The following is a 22,394-nucleotide window of genomic DNA, read 5'->3' as shown; positions in this document are numbered from 1 at the left end:
ACTGATGAAATAAAATACTCGCAGGAACACTTTATAGAGGGAATGAGGGAATGTTTGACTAATAAGAAGGAGCCAAAGATTTGAGGGATTTCCCCCTCCAGTTTGGCACTTCAGCTTAAGACATTAAGACAATGTTCCACCTTCTTACCCCAGATAAAGGGCAGGGATTGAGGTGGGAGCATTCCTTTGTACCTTCTTTCATCAAACAAAGCCAGTGAATTGCCACCAACCTTAGACAACTATGCTGGGCCCTTAGGAAATCTTTAGACTCAATTTGATGCCACTGAAAATTGTATTTACTTATGAATCTTTTCTTTTAGAGTGCTTAAGCTCCAAATCCGAGTGGTATTTCAAGTACTTAAAGTCAGACAAGTTTTGCTGGTATTTGATAAACAAAGGCAGGGTTTGGGGGTTTTTGTTTTTTTGGTTTTTTTTTTTTTTTTTTTTCTTTCTCTCTCTTCTGCCCATTTTCTAAATCCAGACACTTGACTTCCACATCTCAAGGTCCACCTGGGGAAAAAAGCTTTCTGTTGCTGCCTTCCTGGTGTCCTGCCAATCCCCGGTTCAGGAAGGGTTCAGTACACACTCAAGAGCACGGCTTCCCTTCATGTGTAGGTATGTTTTCTCTCCCACACACCTGTGGCCATCTGTTGGGCACAAGTCGAGGTGCTCAGGTACAAGCTGAAGCCACCAGCCTTACTGGTCTTCAGTTTCCTTAGTGGTTGACAGAAGAGTGGCATCCAGAAGTCCCTGAGACTGTCACCTGCTTCCCGAAGTGTGCACCGGGACCAGCGTCTGCCATGGTTCTGTGAGCGTCTGAGGTACAATGTCTGTGTCTTTTGCCACCAAGGATGTATCCTGGTAAACATTTAACATCAGGAGTTTCTACCTCACCTTAGATTATTTAGTTCACAGATAAAATATACACAACCTTTATATTTATAAGAAGCCTTAATATCACTGTTGGTGGACAGATGTCAACCCTCTAAGTTATTTTGTCTGCTTCCCTGTGAATAACCCTGAGGTATGATTTGCCATGTTTCTCTTGGGCAGCTCTTACTCCCTGGCTGGCCCATCCTCATGGCCAGTTCTCATGATCCCTTTCTTATCTCTTTGTACAAGCTCAAGTGTAAGTGGATCAAAGATCTCCACATTAAACCAGATATACTGAAACTATTAGATGAGAAAGTAGGGAAAACCCTAGAATACATAGGCACAGGAGAAAATTTTCTGAACAAAACACCAATGGCTCAAGCTCTAAGGTCAAAGATTAACAAATGGAACTTAGTGAGACTGCAAAGTTTCTGTAAGGCTAAGGACATTGTCAAGAAAACAAAACGGCAGCCAACAGAATGGGAAAAGATCTTTACCAACTCAACATCAGATAGAGGCCTAATATCCAAGGTATACAAGGAACTCAAAAAGCTAGACACCAGAGAATCAAACAACCCTATTAAAAAATGGGGTACAGAGCTAAACAAAATGTTCTCAATTGAGGAATATGGAATGGCTGAGAAGCATCTAAGGAAGTGCTCGACATCCTTAGCCATCAGGGAAATGCAAATCAAATCAACCCTGCGATTCCACCTCACACCAGTCCAATTAGCCAAGATCCAAAACTCAGATGACAGCAGATGCTGGCGAGGTTGTGGAGAAAGAGGAACACTTCTCCACTGTTGGTGGGGTTGTAAACTGATACAACCACTCTGGAAATCAGTCTGGCGATTCCTCAGAAAATTGGACATAGTACTTACTACCTGAAGATCCAGCTATTCTACTTCTGGGCATTTACCCCAGAGACGCTCCAACATACAACAAAGACACATGCACCACAATGTTCATTGCAGCTCTATTTATAATAGCCAGAAGCTGGAAAGAACCCAGATGTCCTTCAGTAGATGAATGGATACAAAAATTGTGGTACATTTACACAATGGAGTACTACTCAGCTATCAGAAACAATGACTTAACCAAATTCTCAAGAAATGGTTGCATCTAGAGAATGTCGTCCTGAGTGAGATAATCCAGTCACAAAAGAACAGACATAATATGCAGTCACTGATAGTGGGATGCTAACCCCAGAGGCTTGGACTGCCCCAGAAACAACTCACAAACTGTGTGAAGTTCAAGAAAAAAAAAAAAACATTAGACTCAATCCTTACACACTAAGAAAACGTTGACTAATTCCAGGTTACATCCTGTTTTGCATGTACTTTTTGCTCATTGTAACTAGTAAGATCTTAATGCAGAGTATCAAACCTTAAAAAAAATGCTTAAAAATTTGTACATTTATCTTTGTTTTTTTAAAAATAAAGTTCTTCAATAAAAAAATAAAGCTATTCACCCTCAAAAAGAAAGAAAGAAAGAAAGAAAGAAAGAAAGAAAGAAAGAAAGAAAGAAAGAAAGAAAAAGAAAATGACCACCCCGGGCATTTGGGAGGAAACAAATGCAAATCATAGCAAAAAGGATCATGGAGTAGCATTTGGCTGTGAGACTAGCTTTGCTTTTGTTTCAGTACTCAGGGTTTCAGCTCTGTCCAGCCTTCATGACGCTTCTGTAGGGTGGTCACACAAAGACGGACAAGCTATGAGGACCATGGCCCCGGGTGCCATGGGATGGGCTGCAGTCTTAACTGGTCAGGAGCAGCAGAGTGGAGAGGCAGCATCTGCACAGGGAATTCTGTGGACAGTGACCAGGCGGACAGCTGTGGGAACAGTACTGGTCAGACAGCCTGAGTAAGCCCTGCAAATGGAGGGACAAGAGAAAGAGGTCACTGTGGTTGGAGCAGAAAGGAGGCAGGACAGGGGGCAACAGGCAGAACCAGAGAGACAGTGGAGTCAGCTCATGGAGGAGAGCTATTATCATCAGCACTTGCTGTGTCCGTCACCTTATGAGATTGCACCTCACTGTAGCCTTTAATGGTTGTCTCAGCCAGATGAGCTAGGCATAGGCGTTGCTTTACTTTTTGGGTTTGAGAACAGGTTCAGATAGATTCAGAAGCTAACTTCCCATAGGTGCTGAGTGAAATAGGCAGGACTCATTCAAGTCCAGGATTCCAGCCTGTGCCTGCTGTGCTGTTTTCTACCGTTTTCCCCTCCAAGACAGGGTCTCTGTGTAGCCCTGGTTGTCCTGGAACTTCCTCTGTAGACCACATTGGCCTTGAACTCATAGAGGTTTGCCTGCCTCTGCTTCCTGAGTGCTGGGATTAAAGTGAACTGCCACTGTCCAGATCCATTTTGCATCCTTAAAGGCCAAAGGAGAACCAAAGGTCCCAGCCTGTCTTTTAAACAGTGCCATGAAGGGAGAGCCACGTGAAGGGTACAGAATCCCCTGAGAATGAAGAGCCCACAGACCTTGCTGTCTTTTTTTTGTGATCTGCCTTCCAGAAGCTATGTTGTACAAGACAAACGGGATTCCTTAACCCAGGATGTTCCAAGAGGTAAAAACTAATGGAGAACCTGGAGCCATGTAAAAATGAACAAGGCTTCAGTGCCAGAGGAAGCATGAGGTTATTTGGAGACGGATGGCCACAGTCTGCCCTTGACCATGAAGCAGCCACTGCTTCGGAGGAGGTCACCCCCTCTGAGAGCATTCAGGCTGGATAGCTAAGTTTACCTTGGCCAAGGAGTGAAATTTTTGTCAATTTGGACAGCCTGGCAGGAGATGAAGAGAAAGGTTCAGGAAACAGCTGGCTTTGGAAGCCAGGGTAGTGGTGTCTTTGTTCTCAAGGTGTGACTGACATTCTGCTGGGGACGGCAGCTTGTCTGTGCACCTTTCCTCAGAAGAAGCAGCTGTAAGACAAAGAATTCAAGGAAGCCTATAAAACATCTGCTACTAGCATGTAGTTGGATTTGGCTGCCCTGGTTGTCCTTTTGTAACATTAAAGACTATCTACTAAGTACCGAGCACGGCTCTATCTTTTACAGTAGCATAGACATACAGTTGCCCTGTATCCTGTACCATGGAGGAGATACAAAGATGCTGACAGCAAAACCCAATCAAATCACAGGGTACAGATCAAAACAGAGCAGCTGCTGAGGACCACTTCAGCCTAAGCTCTGGAGAACTAACCCCTCAGGAAGGGACAGCCTCTAAGTAAATTAGCTATATTGAGTTGATGGAGTGTTGACCCCAGTCATCCAGGAACATACTTCCCGGTGTCTTTGGAGACTGAGGAATTCTGTTTTGCCCCATATTCTCACCAGCATTTGCCTGGTAAGACCATTACTTTTCTGGTTTTGTATATACCTGCAGAAACACACTTTCCCCATAGGTTAATGACTTAATTAATGAGGTATCTAGAGGCCCTGAGGGCTTAGCCAATATGCTTGCCTTTCCAGTTCAGAGGGGATGAACCAGTTCCAAGTGGAACACACTATCAAGTTTGACTGGCAGCTCGAGATACACCTCATCCCTTTGAATCATGTCTGCAACAGCTGTATTCTTGAAGAAGAAAACTCTAGGCCCCTCCTTGCGAGTTTAGTTAGCTAGCATATCCCCCTGAGGGCATCTTTCCCATCAGTCCAGTGAAAAGCAGGAGGCCTCTCTTTAATTAACTCTGCTGTGCTAGTCTCCTTAAGTACAACCCCTCTTTCTTGGCTGTAATGTTACACTTCCTCCTGCTCTTCCCTCTTGAAACTGTACCCTTTGTATTTCTTTCTGTCCCACCTGTTCTTTTTTACTGCATAAGAGTTATCGGTAATAACCATGCCACAAACTCAACATTATGCTAGCCCCAAACCCTCCAAAAGCCCTGGTTAAGTTCTTCAGAGCAGCCACCCCACAGTCCTGACATCAACTTCTGTATTACTTTTTGCTGCTGTGATAATGTACCATGACCAAGGTTATATGTACAAAAAATTTATTTTGGCTTATGTTTGTAGAGGAAGTTTATAACGGGGGAAGGGGGCAGGGAGGCAGGAATAGGAAGCTGAGAGGTCACATTTCAACCACAAACTATTGTGTTGACTAGAAATGGCAAGATTGAGTATCCTGGTCTTTCCCATAACCTTACATGAACAGTTTTAGTTTTTCACCATTTTGTGTCATTGTAGCTTGGGGCTTTTCATATGTAGATTTTATCCTTTGTTTTCAAGTATGAGCATTTTAACATTGGGTTATTTTCTCTCTTTCTTAATGATGTGACATTTAGTGTATTTTTGATGCAATTGTCTTACCAGGGATATTTTTTTGTATTTCTTCTGCTTTGTGGGTTGTCTCTTCCTTTCTTATTATCCTTTGAAGGATGAATATTTTCTTTATTCTTTTTTAAATTGAGGTATAATTAACAAACAATTTTAAACATTCAAGGTCTGCAATGCGATGATGCGTGAATACCTCAGGTACCCTAATTAACGCATCCTTCACCGTGCAGCTGCTATTGTGTTTGGGAGGTTAGAATATTTAAGATGTATTTTACTCTAGAATATTTAAGATCTGTTTCGCTTGTGAGTTTCAAGTAAAAACTACAGTATGATTGACTAGTCAAAATGCTTGTGTCAGTGTGAAATATGCCCAAAGGCTTGTGTGTTAAAGAGTTGGTCCTCAGCTTGGTACTACTGGAAAGTGATGGAAACGCTTAAGAAAGGAGGGCAAGATTGTTGAATGGAGAAGACATGCTTAAAGGGATTGGGGACATAGGACTTCTCTTCCTCATGGTTGCACACACTGCCGCCATTATGCACTGGAGCTGGTTGGTAATGGTCTGAAGCCTTCAAGACTGTGAGGCAGAGTAAACACACCCTTTTAAATCGACTTTTCTTGGTGCTTCTCGGCACTATTTGTAGGTCTGAGGACAACTTTGGGGAGTCAGATTGCTCCTGCTACCTTTGAGTCCTGGTATTGAACTGAGGTCATCAGGCTTGGTAGAAAAAACACTTCTACCCTCTTGAAGATTGTCCTGAAGCTGTTTGTATTTTCATGTTAATTCCACTTCCCCAAGAAGGGCTGCCTAGTCACGTGACTGCAACTAAACTTTTACATTTTAATTAGTAAAATAAAGGAAAGCCACCAACTGGGCTGGAAGAAGTAGGTGGAGAGGGCTGAAAGGTCTGAGGTCAGAGGATGGAGGTTAGAGATTGTGGCACCATGGAGCTTCCCAAGAACCAGCTAGACCCAGGTGATATTGATTGGTGTTAAAAAGCTATAAAGGTTAAGGATTTTACAGGTCTAATATCCCATGTAGAAGAGCAGTTTGCATTTTTGTCTATTTGATGCAATCTTGTTGTGTAGAGCGTTTGTGGATTGAGAGTTGAATATATAAATCTGAAAAGCTATCGGCTGTAGAGTTGTGTTTGTGTGGGATTTGGGGGTACAGAAATACCCCAGGACAGAGGTGGAGAACAGGTGGTGGAGGGAAGGGGGTTGTGCGGACAAGTTAGGCCATGGTGGTGGCTCAGACTGGGCTCCAGAGGTGCATGGGACGCTGTATCAGGGTCGGGCCTGAGGAGTGAGACCTCAGAGCTGGTAAAGAGATAAACTGATTTTTATTTTTATTTACAGCAACACCTTCTCAGCTATTTTGCTGACCCTTGTTTTGATTTTTGAAATGGGTCTCGCCTGTTTCTGGGAGATTTGTTTGATCCTTGACACCCACATGGTGGAAAGGAAAGGCTCTGACTTCCACAAGAACAGCACGGGATATATACTCCTGCCGCCCACAAGATAAGTGTGAAAAAGTGAAAGGTAGCCTGGAGCTCTACAACATTTCAACCTCAATGATCTCTCTCCTCTCCCCTTTGGTGACTACCTAATTCTATTTGTTATTTGGAGTCAAAGAATATGATAACCCTAGATAGTTACTGTTTTACTCCATATTCAAATGTGAGTTAGCACTTCACTTATCAGGGGGAAAATGACTATAGTTCAGAGATTTAAAGTTTGGCACTGTATGGCTGCCACATATTACTAGTGTGTTTGTTCTCTACGTAGTTGTTTCTTGGCTACTTTCTTGCCTATAAAGTGGTGTCATTAACACCCACCTAATAGGTTATTGTGACATGCACATGAATTCAGGCAACATTTGGGACACTCTCCTGACACACAAACTCCTTTGCTTCTGTGTGTCTCATGTCCCAAGCTGCCTAGCTCTTTATGCTGAGTTGTTTAGTGGTACAAGCCAGAGTCCAAACTACAGTTACATTGGATTCTCTGTTTTTAATTCCTTTGCTCCAATGCCACTACACCCCCCAAAACTAGAGACTACTACTAAGTACTCTGCTTAAGTTTAGAGAGTTAAGTTTAAGTACAAGCTTAAGGTAAGGAGTGTCAGTCATCCCAGCCCACCCACCAGCAGCACGTCCCTGCGTTTTCTGAACATTACCAAAGTGCCCTCTATAACCAGTGCCCTGGTCTAGGTTGGCATTTTGGATATCAAGCACCAAGTGCTTCCTGAAGTACCCTTGTTCTTCTTGTTGTTGTTGAAGACAGTCTCACTATATAGCCCTGGCTGTCCTGGAACTCACCACGTAGACCAGGCTATCCTTGAGCTCACAGAGATCCACTGGCCTCTGCCTCCCAAGCGTGCCTGGCCCGTTGTCTTCTTTTTCATGAGACTGAAAAATAACTGGTTTTGGAGATTACCTTCTCATCAGGTAACAAGATGTCAACTTAACACAAGCTAGAGTTATCTGAGTAAAGGGAACCACCGTTGAGAAAATGTTTCTGTCAGAACGGCCCCGAAGAGAAACCCCTGGAGCATTTTCTTAACTAGTGATCAATGTGGAGGGGACAGGGCATTGCTGCAGGTGGTACCACTCCTGGGTGCTAGAAGAAAGTGGGCTGAGTAAGCCATGAGGAGCAAGCCAGCAAACAGCAAGGAAACAGCACCACTCCATGGCGTCTGCATCAGCTCCTGCCTCCAGGTACCCACCCTGACTTCCCTCTGTGATGGAGTGTCTTGTGGAAGTCTAGGTTGGAACAAACCCTTTCCTCCTCAAGTCGCTTTTGCTTACAAGGTCTTCTCATAGCAACAGAAACCCTAACTAAGAAATAGCACAAAACTCTAAATTTATTCTCCAGATATGAAGGCCTGTTATTGGATGAGACAATCCACAGGACACACAGGATGGCACAATTACACTGGGAAGCAAAGCAATATGTTTCAGACAGCAGGCACTGGTCTTGGCCTGGTGACACAAAGGTGGACAAATATGATTGATACCAAAGAATTTATTGTAAATGTCATGGCAAATGCATTGAGCATCATCATAGTTACAAAGGAGCTAGAAAAGGCCATGTTGAAAGAATGTGTCCCCCCAACCCCCGCCATCTTCGGGTTGACAGCTAGTACCAACATTTAGGTAATGAAATACTGAATGGGATGGCCGACCTTCACATAATGTCAGGACTGTATCTTTATCTTTATCTTAACTTTAGGAGCAGGTAACCATGGATTCCAGCATCAATTGTTCTCCGTTTTTATCAATTCTGTAATGATCTGTAGAATCTTGTCATCTGAGGGAATGGAAAATAAACAAGACATCTGTAAACACCGTAACCCTGGCCAATTTTCTAATGTACATAAGTACAAACAAGGTGCGTGTCGTGACAAGCCTCTTAAATTAGAATGCAAGCCAACACTAGAAATGGGCACTATGACACCAGAGACGTCCAGGAAAAGTCAAATCTGTCGCCCTATAAGAGTTAAATGATTAAAGTTATCTTATGCCTACTTCAAAAAGTTAACATTTTGTAAAGAGAAGTTAATATTTGAGTACGTATAGGCCAAGTCCCAAATTAATGAGATATAAGATAGAGATAAAAGATATATTTTTGTTTTTTCTATTTTTTTTCTTTTTTATACAAGGTTTTGTTATGTAGTCCATATTGGGCTGGATCTCATGATCCCCCTGCCTCAGCTTCCCAAATGCTGGGATTACAGATGTTCACTATGAAGCCTAGTCTGTTATTTCTATAACTAGGTCTTTAGAAATTCCTTCAAGAAGTTCCTCCTTTGTTTTCACTGGGTCGAATTACACAAAGGCTTTATTTACTCTTTCCTGTTCTGCAGTGACAGGAGTTTTGCCAAATGGGCAAAGATGGCAATGATTTTATTCCAGGCTTGGACCAAGGAAACAAGCATCCTAAGAGGGAAACACTCTCAGAGAGGTGTCAGTGGAACACAACAGGGTTATCTACACAGCAAGAGGATCAAACAGCAGCTGAATCCACAGAGTAGGGACAGCACTTGCTAAGGTGAGTTTAACAACTGCTGTTTAAACAGCTCTGGAACTGTGACTTCCTGTGACTCTCACAGCCACCTTTTCGGAGCCTTCAGGGTGGGGTTGCAAGACTGCAAGACGCTCTACATTAATACTGGGTCCCAGTGTCCCTAGTCAGGGGCTCAGGATAAAGTGGGGGTGGGAGGAGAGGAGGCTCGTGTTGGCTCATCTAAAGGACTGTTAGCTGGATTTGAAGAAGAGTAGAGAGAACTAGAGAGCACAGGGGTAACTTTAGACACTCGTGTGTGAGTCACTGCTATAACCTGTCTTCATAGGAACGCCAGAAAGGTCTCTAACATGCCACCTTCCTTCCCAAGTCAAAATAAGCATCAAAGGCACAGATAGAGGGTGTCGGCCGCCCTGGAATTGGAGTTACAGATGGTTGTGAGCTGCCATGTGGATGCTGGGAATTGAACCCAGGTCCCCTGGAAGAGCAGCCGGTGCTGTTAACCACTGAGCCATCTCTCCAGCCCCAGAAAATTCTTAGCATTAAGGTGGGAAAGCCACACTTTAGTGCTTACGATGCAATAACATGGAAAGACCAGAGCAGCAACTAGAAAATACAGGTTCTAAAACTTGACTCTGGTCAAGAGAAAACCACTGCCTTACAGAGACTACAGCTTTCAAGGAGCACGTTAAATCAAAGCTCGAGGGTACATCCAACCACATCCTACGGTTGGGCATCTTAGGACTTATACAATAGTCATGCATTCAAAAAGGCCAACAGTAGGAGAAGAGAAATATCAACAGACAAGACCACCACAAGTCTCTTTGGAGAAATCAGTGTGCCCAGAACAGGTGACAAGCCAGTAAGTAGTAAGACTTTTGTTGGTTTATTCTTTTCTGTGAAGTGGACGGTTTACAAGGTAAGAAGACCAGGAAGGAAGATTTTAAGAGAATAAGCTGCAAATAGAATTCAGCATAAATAGATTTTATCAGAAATAAGATTTTTATCAATAACTATATCAAAAGTATGGTTTCAGTGTGCCACAGGGAACTCCAATATTAAACCACAATTTCTAGACTCAATCTCTCAGATTTTAAAAGGTGTTTTTTTTTTTTTTTTTTAAATCACACTAATACAGGCTGAAGAGTTGGCTCGGAGGTTAAGAGCACTGGTGGCTCTTCCAAAAGAACTGGGTTCAATTCCCAGAACCTACATGGTAGCTCACAACTGTCAATATACACACACACACACACACACACACACACACACACACACACACACAAAACACCAATGCACATAAAATAGAAATACAGCACACTAATACTTCACATACGTATTCTCCATCTATACACAAGTATGTTATCTTCCCAGGGTACACTAATGTACAAACATATACCTTCTTTTACCTGAAACACAATAAAACACTTACTTTCAAGGGACATCTTTGGATTTTCAAGTTTTTTTCTTAAAACAGAATCAATGAGAACCCTTAGCTGCTTAAAAATGACAGCGATCTTTACCGGGGCCTGTGGAGGGGACATACATGGGACAGTCAGTCAGGGCATCGGTATGTGTTTACATAAAGCAATCTGAGCACAGGACCTCAGTTTAATCCACTTAGGACACAGGACTGTTACCACAAAACAGGAAAAGTGGGCAGATGGGCCCCGTGAACAAGGGGGCCCAGCCACGCAGTCTTGTTTCCCAGGAAGTTTGCTATCTCTTGCCACAACAAAGCAACTTATCCCAGTAATTCTTCCATTCTCTTTGTATTTGACCCTGAGTCAAGACTAGAAAGTTCTGGAGGAGACTCTGGGGTGGGTTAGGGGAGTGGAGGGTAGTTTGAAACAGGGTCTCCCTATGTAGCCGTGACTAGACAGGAGTCCACTATGTAGACCAAGCTGCTGGAGAATGAAGAGACACTTCTGCCCTGCCTCTGCCTCTCTGCCTCCTGGGTGCTGGGATTACAAGTCTGAGCTACCACACTTGCCAGGAGGAAACACTTTTAACAGTTTTATTGAGGGATAACTTATAAATCACAAAAATGCATTCAGTTTAAGTGCTCAATTTCAATGATTTTTGGTAAATTTGTAGAGTTTTTACCAATATCCATAACAACCCAATTATTAGACCATCTCTACCACTCCAACTTATTTGCATGAACCAGATACACTTTTAAAAATACATAATTCACTTCTCTGGTTCCAGACACACAGCTATAATTAACAGTATATAGGAGAACTACTTTACACTGGTCAAGGTTGGGAGGAAAATAAAAAGCTTACTTCCGAAAATTAGCATAGACTGGCTTACCTTGTCCAGAGAAGAATTTTTCATGTCTTAAAAACTATGAATCTATTTAGTTTTCGTATGGAAGGACCGAACAAATGCAGTGAATAGGCAAGCATTTGGGAAACAACTAGCTACGGATCCCAGGTCTCTGGGAGGGCTGATTCCTCCCCATACCTACGCTGTGTCACAATGAAGCTCTCTGGGACAATCCAGAGAAAACTGTCAATATTCCTGGTACATGGTATAATGATTATTAATAAATATATTCTGTGATAGTAACATGATCTTCAAATTATAAAAACCATATACTTAAGATGAAGTTTTCTATGATAAACCACACAGGTAAAGATTATGCAAACTTGAGTAGAAACTTTAAAGTCTACCTCAGTGATACAGGGATTTGAATGCTTTCATAAACCCCTCTGGACTGGATACCTGAAAATAGATCCAGCCATCCACAGACAGAAGCCGCTCTCGGTGCTGAACTTCTATGTCACCTCCAAAGAGCAGAACTGGGAATGGGGTTATGAGGGTCGTTTCTCTCAAGTAGACTCTTGCATACCTCACCTACAAAATACAAAGTGGGGGAAAACAACTTCGGGGTCTAAAAATATAAAAAATTCACTTAGCTATTTTTTTATGTAAGTATTTTCTTAACAAATTTAATAAAAAAATACAGACACCTATATAACCACATTATTCTACTTAACAGTCCCCTTACGCAGCATCTCTTTCTGAGACAACCACTTTAGTGAAATACTTTTGGAACAGAAAGATTATTAGCCAAAGTTCACTTGCTGTAAATGAATTCCAAGTAGAAGGGCAATAACCAGGGAGAATCCTTACTCTTTCCTTTATTTAACGGGAGAGAAATCGTTTTTTGTTTGTTTTGCATTCAGCTTGAGAAAGTGCATCTGATTTCAAATGTGAGCAAAGGGGACAGTGGTCCTTGAGGAAGAGAGAATACCACCAGGACACCACAGCGTGCTAGAAAGGAGGCCTGGCGCTGTACCTTCTCCTGGTACAAGAGCCACCCGTAAGTCTGCAGATCCCGGTTCACAGAGGACGGGTGCACTTGTGCTTTGCCTTGGGCTGTCTCCACCATGCATGCCAGCTTTTCTGTCACGTCCACTGACTTCGTACACATGATCTTCCCCACGCTGTCATACAGTCCGGCAGCCAGCACAGCTTTGAGGAGGGCAATGTCTGGAAAGGAGAGCGTCTGTGGGCCTTTCCTTCCTTCCCAGCCGGCAGAAGATGAGAACCCCGCTGCTTTCACCAACTTCATTAGTTCCTGCTTCACATCCTAGATTTTATGTTAAAATGAGACAACTGATTAAAGTAGAGGAATTGTCAAACAACTCTGAAACACATAATGCCATCTCCTGTGAAAGCAGATAGGATGCAGAGCATCATTTAGATGAGGACAGGAAACAGCTTGCGTGAAGAGAGAAGACTGGGAGGTGAAGGACTGGAAGTCAGCTGTGTCCGCATGCTAGGACAGAGATGCTATGAAGTATGAGTGTCTATGAGAGAGAGCAGCGAACACGGGTTTGCACGCACTGTCACGCTCCCGCTGACTTCACCGCCACCCTTCTTTACATTTTTATTTTTTTTAGTCATTCTTTAGTCAGTGGAGATGTATTAGGAAACATTCCAGGAAAACTGGATAGTCGTGACATGCACCTTCTGACAAAAGCCCACTAACTCCATCACTCAATGAAGCTGAAGCTTAAAACACTGTACCTTTAAGAGTGCAAAGGGGCAGAAGCCCCAGGAAGGGCTGAGAGTGGGGGTTGGGGGGCTGGGGGGGGTATTTACACTGGATGTCCTTTAGGTTTGCTCTGCAGCTTACACCATTCCAGGGGAGAGAGACACAGAGCTAACAGAGACCCCCAAGCTCAGGGGTGTGAAGACAGGCTGGGGGAGGAAGGAAGCTGGTAGGAGGCCATTTGGAGGTTGGGGACAATCAGAGGGCGACAAAAAAGAAGGGACTAATTCCAAGAGATAGCAACCTCTGGTCCTCAGATGGCTCAGAAGTGGATACTTCCAGAATTCAAGAAACCCTACTGAACAATTAAACTGATTTCTTAAAAAAAAAAAACACAGATAGGAAAAAGAGCTGATTAACTATAGGTTAAGAAACGTAAGGGACCAATCAAATGTACTGAGTAAATCTTGTGTGGATCATGATTCAAATTTACGTATGAAAAACAAAATTATTAAATGATTGGGATATTTAAGTGCTATAATTTGATGATATTATAGTTTGTTTTAAAGGTGTGACGTGGTGTCAAAGTCCTTTACTGTAGAGATATGAAATTATCTAATCTCTGCATTTATTTAAATATAATCTACAGGGCAGACAGTAGAGTAAGGGGAACATACACAGAACAATGCTGACCACATGCTGCTAATTAATGGATGTGGGGAAAAGGTGAACTAGAGTTCCTGACAGGATTCCATCTACTTCCTGGGATTCCTGGAATTCTCCACAATTAAGCAACATGATAACTGAGGACCAGAGTTGGAAATAACCTTAGATAGCACCCTTTGAGTTATTTATTAAAAAAGAACTAAAAAGTTAAGCAGCCTATTCCCAAGCTAGTGTTACTTCTATGAAACCATGCTGTCTATCTATAAAAACCATTCCTCCAATACATTACGGCTGCTAAGATGGATATTAAGAATCACCTCTAGTGTCAACAGCGACGTCCTGTTAAGGAAGTTCCTCTGGCAGTATGAGATCTCAGAGCGGAAGCCGCCTTCTTGCTGCGCTTTCTTCCACCTAGATGAACACGGCAGAGGATGAAGGCCACCACAGCTCCTTTCCAGGCTCCCCCACGGAGGGAGTAGCCCAAGGAAGGCTTAGTAAAGTTACAGTCTGTTACCAAGAAAGGGCCTTGTTTACTGTAGCTGAAACATTTATATACTTTCCGAATGCAGTATTTTTATTTCTTTACCCTAGATACGCATTGTAGATTGTGAGGTGGTCTGAATCCGCCACAGCCAAAGATGACTTTGCAAGGTCTGCTTCATCCTTTCGACCAATCGGTGTGATGAAAGGGGACTTCTCTGTCATCACAGCCGCCAGCGTTGCCTGCCCACAGATATCACTTACCATTAAAGAAGTATACACCCAAGTTGTTTAAAAAATAAACAGTAAGACAACTTCATTCAAGTTACCTGTTTTGTATTTTCAATGCAGTTAATATTACTGTCTTATAATTTCATAACTTTTAGCTCAGTTCTTTTCATAGAACTCAGAAAACCTATTTATTTTTGGAACATCTCTGTGATTTAAGGGAGTATAGTACTAGAATCAAGAAAAAAACTGAAAACACGCTCAAGAGATCATAGTCTGCTATTTAGTTTTGGGCAGTCTCAAAATGATACTGTAGTACTTTAGATTTCTGGATTGCTAATTCTCATTGGCTAAAATGTCTTTCAAACAAGTGGGGCTCTTTCACACTTCTAAAGACACAGCTAAAGCCGCCACAGTGGAGGAGGACTTCACCAAACACTGGTTGTGCAGTGCCTGGATGTTGGATTTCTCAGCCACTCTAATCTGAGAAATAAGTTAGTGTTCCTTATAAATTAAACAACAATACAACAAGAGCAGCAGCAGAGTTTCGGCTGGTGTTGTGGCTCCGTGGAAGGCTCAGTACTTACCCAGCATGCTTGAGGCCCGGGAGTCAATCCTCACATTAGTTTAAAAATGCATTGAGAATGAGAGGACTATACAATCATCTACTTGCTGCAAGGTTTCGGACAAACTACAATACAAATGGTACTTTTTGAACTTAGCAAGTTCTGGAAATCACCCCCTAACTCTGCTTTGTTACTGTTTGTTGCACTAGGGACTGAACCCACTCTTCCACGAACCCCAGGCGAACCCTCTGCTGAGCCACACGCCAGTTCCACATTTGCTTCTAATACTAGAGAAAAGGAGACAAGAGGAAGGATCCCATTTTCTGTTCTGAAAAACCACCACCTGACAATGCTGCAAAGGTACTGTGAGACCACATGCCCGGAAATTCAGATAGACAAACAGAACTTATTTCTGAAGTAAATTGAGAAAATAGACTCTGAGAATTATTGGCTTAGGAAGAGAATTTGGATAAAGGAAGTTTTCATTGTATTAAAGCATTTTGTATCAACTTCCTACAAACATTACATATTCAATTAAATACATTTTTCAGCTGAGGTACTTGATGGCAACCACCCAGGCAAACTAAACTCATAGAACAGTGTTTTTCCATATGTAAGTAATAGAGAAATAGATTTTTAAGTATATTATTATAAAAAGTATATTTGAAAATTCTCATCAGACATTCAGGTCACCTATGTTAGCACACGATAGCACAGCCACTGTATTTTGATAAGAAATTAAAAGTTTAAACTTGTTTATATCCCTTAATAATTTCCCAACCAAATGGCACTTGAAGTGAGGCAGTCAGCGTCTTTCTTACCACTGGTTCGAGACAGCCAAATATGGCTCCAAAAATGAGCATCTTGCCAATTTTAACATTGACAGGCAAAGCAGCAAGGTGCTGGCCCAGCGGAGTCAGTTTGGGCTCGTTTGGTTCACAGGCTCCAATTTTCCGGAGTAAATTCATTGCATTGCTGATTACTTGAAGCTGAGGAGGATCTAAGGCTTTGGAGAGAAAGTCTTCAGGAGAGCCCAGATCACATTTCTGCAGTGTGAAGGAGATTGAGAGTCAGTGCTACCCGGAGGCCATGCTGGGACTAAAGCAGGGATTTAGCAGAAACTTGAGCAAAGAGAAGCCACCCTACGAGGTAAGCATCATGGTGGAGTCTCTATGTTCTAGTTTCTTCAGTTATGAGTCTTATTGTTAAAAATCTAAAAATCAAGAGTAACTTCCAGTCTAGGAAGCCATTGGCCTAGGTGAGGTTCTGTCAGCTGACACTTGGGTGGGGGTGATCTTTGTTTTGGGAAGATGTGCTGGATGTGGGAGCTGTGGGGAATGTTCAGCTGCACCTCTCATTCTACACTGTACACCAGCTCAGTTAGGACAGTCAATGCCCCAGTCCCTCCGCAGGCAGGACTGACCCCGAGACCACTGCTCAGGCCATAAGGCTGTTTATAATACTATCTCTCCTACACAGGAGCTTCGTCCATCAAAGTACAGTACAGACAGCAAACAAACAGTACGTAAAAATAGAGGTTAAAAATACTCAGGTTGGGCTGGAGATGGCTCAGTGGTTAAGAACACTGATTGCTCTTCCATAGGTCCTGAGTTCAAATCCCAGCAACCACATGGTGGCTCACAACCATCTGTAATGGGATCTGATATAGTGTACTTATATATAGTAAGTGAATCTTGGGGGGAAAAAAACACTCAGGTTTTCAGATCTTTCCTAATAAAGAACAGAAAAAACCCCCACAAAAACAAGAATAACAAAACCCTCATGTGTGGTCCTTTGGGATTACCATAATGTGAAGACATAGCTCCTCCAGAGGCACACGCAGGATTTCAGGTACAGAATAGTCCAGAAAACCTTCAAATCTGAAAAAAGTAATGTAGCATCGGTAATGGCATCGGTAATGGCACCGAGTGCCGCTGTGGGAGGTTGTCAATGTTGGTGCTGCACCTACCTTTCTCTTGTGTACAGCCGAAAGCAGAAGCCATCCCGGATCCTCCCGGCTCTCCCCTGGCGCTGCAGGGCACTAGCTTTACTGACAAAGGTCTCCACCAAAGAACTCATCTGGCTGCTTTCATGGTACCTAAAGATAGGTTTCAGGGGACATTGTGAGTAACTGATTTCCAGCACAACCACAAAAACTGGAAACACTGAACTTACTACTATTGTGAACAAACATCTCTTTTGGTGGTGGTGGTGGGTGAGGGAGCTCAAGACAAGGTCTCTATATAGTCTTGGCTGGCCTTGAACTCACAGAAATCCCCCTGCCTTTTCTTCCCGAGGCAGGGATTATAGTCACGCACTACCACTGTGGCTGGCAAACATTTCCTAAGTCATACTTCCTGATTCAATGCTTTTATAAAGTGCCTATTCTTACTGTCAAATGAAAATCATTTGCTACAGAAGAAATGATTGCTTAAGTCATCTTTTCTCAAACTGATCTGATCACAGCACCTTCTCATTTTAGTTAATACCCACTAACCACACAATAAGGTGTGCAGATTGAGAAGGCTACTTGCCAGCGTCACAGTTCAAAGCACCACTCACAAGATACATCTACAGCCAGCAAATGTCTCCTCTAAAGATACAATCAGTTGTCTTAGAGCAGATTTTCTATTGCATTGTGTGGTGGCAAAAATAAAAAATGATATGTGGCTACTGGTCCCTCGGTCTCATTTCAACTGGGGACGTGGACAGACTACACTTAGTTAAAGGCGACACCACTATTTGTGTAACCAACCCCAAGGCAGAGAGCAGAGCCACTTTGTGGAAGGTTCCGTTATGGCATCTGCCATGTTCTGGTTACTATATAAGGCATTTGCAATGATAAAACTTCATTTTCTTCATTACTTCACAAGGACCTGATGATTGGGCGCCCGCCCCCCCCCCCCCCCGCCCCCATCGGCCCAGATCAGAGATTTAAGTTCCGTTGTTCAAGGTCCATCCTATTATAACCCTGTAAATAAAGTTTGTGTTAAACAATTTATTTAATAAGCAGAAGAGTATATAAAACCCTTCACTGTGAATTCTGCCCAGGCAGCGCTTTAAGTGATGATACACTAATATTAGTTTTGGTAAAATCCAAGGTCTGAAATTCTGAAATTTATTCCCAGGTATTTCAAATTCATCTACACTTTTGCTAATGCTTTTTGCTTTGGGCAGAATTATGAGCTTTAGAATCTGGATTTTCTTAACAGGCTCTGTAATTTCTCCAATAAAACTCAATGGTACAGATTTCCAGGGTGAGAAAGTCAAACTTACTTATTTTCTTTTGTTCTTCCAGTGTCAATGACAAATACAACGTCAGGAATGGTGATTCCCGTCTCTGCGATGTTTGTTGCTAAGACAATCTGCAAATGAACAAGAAAGGGAAGTATTTTGACAGCTTTATTCTGAATATATATATATATATATACATACTATATTCTGAAAAGTGTTTTTAGACAGAATTGATGAATTTTTAAAGGTGAATTTTAAGACAACAGTAGATCAAGGGACCAAAAACAGCTACTTTCCCACCTCCTGTGGCCAAGACGGACTCCGGGGGTGGGGGTTGGGGGGGCACTAACCTATCCACAGAACCTGTGACCAAAAATCTGTCCTGTCTACAAGATGTGCAGGGATAAAGGGATAAAGCAGAGACTGAGGGAATGGCCAACCAATGATTGGGACCAAGTTGAGATCCATCCTATGGGTGAGGACCAACTCCTAACACTATTAACGATGCTCTGCCGTGCTTGCAGACAGGAGCCCAGCATCACTGCCTTCTGAGGCTTCATCCAGCAGCTGATGGAGACAGATGCAGAGACCACAGCCAGTCATTAGGTGGAGCTCAGGGAGTCTTGTAGAAGAGTCAGGGGAAGGAATGAGGGAGCTGGAGGGATCAAGGACACCACAAGAAGACCTACAGAGTCAACTAACCTGGGGCCATGGTGGCTCGCAGAGACAACGCCACCAATCAAACAGTAGCACAGGCTGGACCTAGGCCCCTGCACATTTGTAGCACACATGCAACTTGGTCTTCATGTGGGTCTCCTAATAACTGTAGTAGGGCTATCTCTGACTCTGCTGCCTGTCTTTGGATCCCTTTCCCCTTGTCTAGCTTCAGTGGGAGAGGGTGTGCTTAGTCCCACTGAGACCAGATGTGCTAAGGCAGGTTGGTGCCCTTAGAGGTTTCCCCTTCTCTGAGGAGGGGGAGAGGTGAGGGTGGGAGTGGGAGGAGAGGAGGAAGAGGGGACTGTGATCAGGATGTAAAATGAATAAATAAAAGAAAAAGAAAGCCACATTCAATTTTAGTCCCCAAATTTAGACTGTTTTGTCACATAATTTTAATTTGCTTCACAGTTTTATCAGTTTGCTTTAATGAGGTTGTTAGATTTTAAAAGTATGTGTATGCCTATGCACACGTAATGTGAGCTGAAGATGCTCAGGACGGCTACGTCTTTGAAGGCTCTCCTGGATCTGGAGTTACAGGGAGTTGTGAACTGCCAGTGTGGGTGCTGCAGACCAAATTGTGGTCATATACTCTTGGCCATGGTTGTGTATCCAGCACCAACTCATTTCGTGAAATATTCTCAGACCACACATATTTGCGACCCAGGCTTACCTTCCTGACCCCTGGAGGGGGAATCATGAAAGCTGCCGCTTGATCTTGAGTCGAGAGAACAGAATGCAGAGCTATAAGTTGGTATCTGAAAGTTAAAAATCATAGTTCTTAGCAAGGGTTTCTCTTTAGAAGACACTGCAAGGAATAACAAAATTTATTTGCATGTAGAAAGCAACTTTTAATATTTGATTATGAAATGATTTAAACAAACAGAATTTCACAGAATAGTCTAATAAGGTCCCACTTGCCAGAGGAAGGAAAAAATCAACATGGACAAGTAAGAGTTGAGCACCCCTCTTCTGAAATGCCCGTGACTGTAAGTGTTCCAGATTCTGAATTTTGGATTGTTTGATTGGGTAAGCTTATTATGTGAATATGAGAGTAACTATTTAAAGTTCTGATAATATGATAACCATGACAAGACTAACAAACTATTAAAGAACAGATAATTGGCCATTTAAATAGATATGGTTCCCATAGTGCAAAACTGTGGTGTCAGTGAGTCAGGAGTTATAATTAAGTACATAATTAACCAGGATTCTTGGCTCAGATTAAAAACAAACAAACAACAAATGCAGATATTGTATCTACACATTTTCACTAGATAAAAATGAACAAACCAAAAATCTCAGTGAAGAATTGTAGAGATTTAAAACAAATGTGTTTGGGTGTTTTGCTTATCTCTGTGCACAGTGTGCATGTAGTTTCTGCGGAGGGCAGAAAAGGGCTTCGGAGCCTGGCACTGGAGTTACAGACAGCTGTGAGCTGTCAGGCAGTGCTGCCAACTGAACCTGAGCCCTCTGAAGAACAGTCGGTGTTCCTGCCCTACCATTGACAAGTTTAACTGAAGTTAAAAAACCTAAAAATTCTTATCCAGAGTTTTTATGTATCAGGTCTCTAGTTTTAAGATTACAAAGAATTTAATAAAGATCTGTTGTTACCTCTCAGAATAGAATCTTCTGTCGTTTGATAGGAGATCATACAACTGTTGAATGTGAGCAAGGCCAGGTAAGAAGATCAGGACCGCTCCTTCAATGTTTCTGAACTGAGGACTTCTGTCTGAAAATTGAAAAGATAAAATATTCAGGATAGGAAACAACATATAAAATATTAATACCTGTGTAGATTTATGTTAAAGCGATACACGATTGGACAGGAGAGAGATAGGTGGGGAAAGGTCTAGGAAGGAGGAAGAGGAGGAGAGGAGGATGAGGAGAGGCGGAGACAAGATGAAGGCAGACATTATGATTCTCTTAGTGCATCTCTTCATAAATAAGGTTGTTATGAATGTTTTATGAGGGATGGAAATGGACAAGATCATTTGATTTATTTAGGTGGGCAAATTATATTATGCCTATTGGATCGGAGTGTTTTGGTGTGTTCTTTGATGTGGTGACTTAAGAGTTTAAAGGGTGTACTGGCAGAAGACATAAAGCCCGCCATGGAGTTGGTGTGTGTGTGTGTGTGTGTGTGTGTGTGTGTGTGTAAGGCCTGGCAACAACACGCCAAGGGGAATTGTGTGAGAACAACGTGACGGGGTGGTCATATCCACCCGGGACAGAAGTAGCAGGGGTGAATGGAGTGAACCGTGCCTGAGCCCACAGAGGCAGCCTGGAGCCTCTGAGATAGAGATCCCCATATTGCCATACGGCCCCATGGGAGCCGGCCCTAACACAAACAAAGAACTATTATTTTTAATATTTACTGCAACATACCTGCCTCCAGCTGGTAGAAATATATATATTTTTTAAAACAAACAGATACCTAAGTATACAAGAAGTTCCAAAATGAGGTCCAGGTTGATTTTGTGAGGGTTCATGTAGAGAACAGCGTACTGGGTACGGCTACTGTACTTCTGGTAGAACGGATTTAATTCAGGACTTACTCCACTCTGAACTGGGATGTATTCCTAAAAGAAAACCAGCAGAGAAAGCTGAAAACACCCTGTCTTTCTAGCTCTAGCTGTAGTGTAGCAGTATCTCAGTGAGAGCGTCCACAGTCAGCGTGTGTGAGAGGGCCTGGGTTCAATCTCCACAGCTGCAAACAACAACTCACAACAGAACCAACAGAGTGCTCTCTTTACCCATTTAAATTAAGTTCTTACTGTTGCCATTACTGCCAACACACAGCAGAAGTACAGTCAGTTAATTAAGGATGCTTGAAATAGGTGCTTGCTGTGCGAGTCAGTATCACTGTAAGCGGAAGGAAGCCTGTGAAATCTCACCATTCCCACACTTTCACTATGGAAGGCCTCTATTTATCTTTCTGTGCTCCACTCCTATGGCCTAGAGCAGTAAAAAGCTTCCGGCCAGGGTCTGTGAAAGCTTTCGTGAAGGCAGTTTATACCTGTTCATTCTTTCTACACTCTCCCTTGCCTACCTCGGGGTCTTAGAGAAAACCCCGGAGGTTAGTTCTTGGTTTATCTGTTTAATTTAAAGATAGACCAAAGTTGTGCTTCCAGCCGTTGGCACCCTGCACGCGGTACAAACCAAGTAGCACGTCGGAGAGATGGCGACGTGGCTAAGGGAGCGTCGTGAACTTCTGCGTAATTCTGCAATTACAAAATTGCCACCAGCTCCCTAGCGAAAAACTGTTCACCTTGAACAACTTTATTACTTGTCTAATCTTGACTCCGGCCAAGACACAAAAGCAAAGATCCTGA

The 22,394-nt window shown here is 42.7% G+C and overlaps 1 protein-coding gene across 1 annotated transcript in view; it reads right to left on the bottom strand.

Annotated features, from left to right (window-relative positions):
* Positions 1-8,252: 8,252 nt before the first annotated feature.
* Positions 8,253-22,394, bottom strand: part of DHX29 (DExH-box helicase 29) — a 40,163-nt gene continuing 26,021 nt past the window's right edge. The window contains exons 15-27 of the mRNA XM_080933652.1: positions 21,497-21,641; positions 20,674-20,791; positions 19,733-19,817; positions 18,388-18,476; positions 17,081-17,209; positions 16,916-16,991; positions 15,933-16,157; positions 14,424-14,560; positions 14,155-14,248; positions 12,473-12,766; positions 11,896-12,027; positions 10,598-10,694; positions 8,253-8,454 (exon numbers count right to left, since the gene is read on the bottom strand). Of these exons, the coding sequence (XP_080789778.1) occupies positions 8,402-8,454; positions 10,598-10,694; positions 11,896-12,027; positions 12,473-12,766; positions 14,155-14,248; positions 14,424-14,560; positions 15,933-16,157; positions 16,916-16,991; positions 17,081-17,209; positions 18,388-18,476; positions 19,733-19,817; positions 20,674-20,791; positions 21,497-21,641 (1,674 nt within the window). The 3' untranslated portion in view covers positions 8,253-8,401. The remainder of the gene's footprint in view (positions 8,455-10,597; positions 10,695-11,895; positions 12,028-12,472; positions 12,767-14,154; positions 14,249-14,423; positions 14,561-15,932; positions 16,158-16,915; positions 16,992-17,080; positions 17,210-18,387; positions 18,477-19,732; positions 19,818-20,673; positions 20,792-21,496; positions 21,642-22,394) is intronic.

Source organism: Micromys minutus (assembly GCF_963924665.1).
Source record: "Micromys minutus genome assembly, chromosome: 20".
Lineage (NCBI taxonomy): Eukaryota > Metazoa > Chordata > Mammalia > Rodentia > Muridae > Micromys > Micromys minutus.
This window is presented reverse-complemented; position numbering and strand designations above follow the sequence as displayed.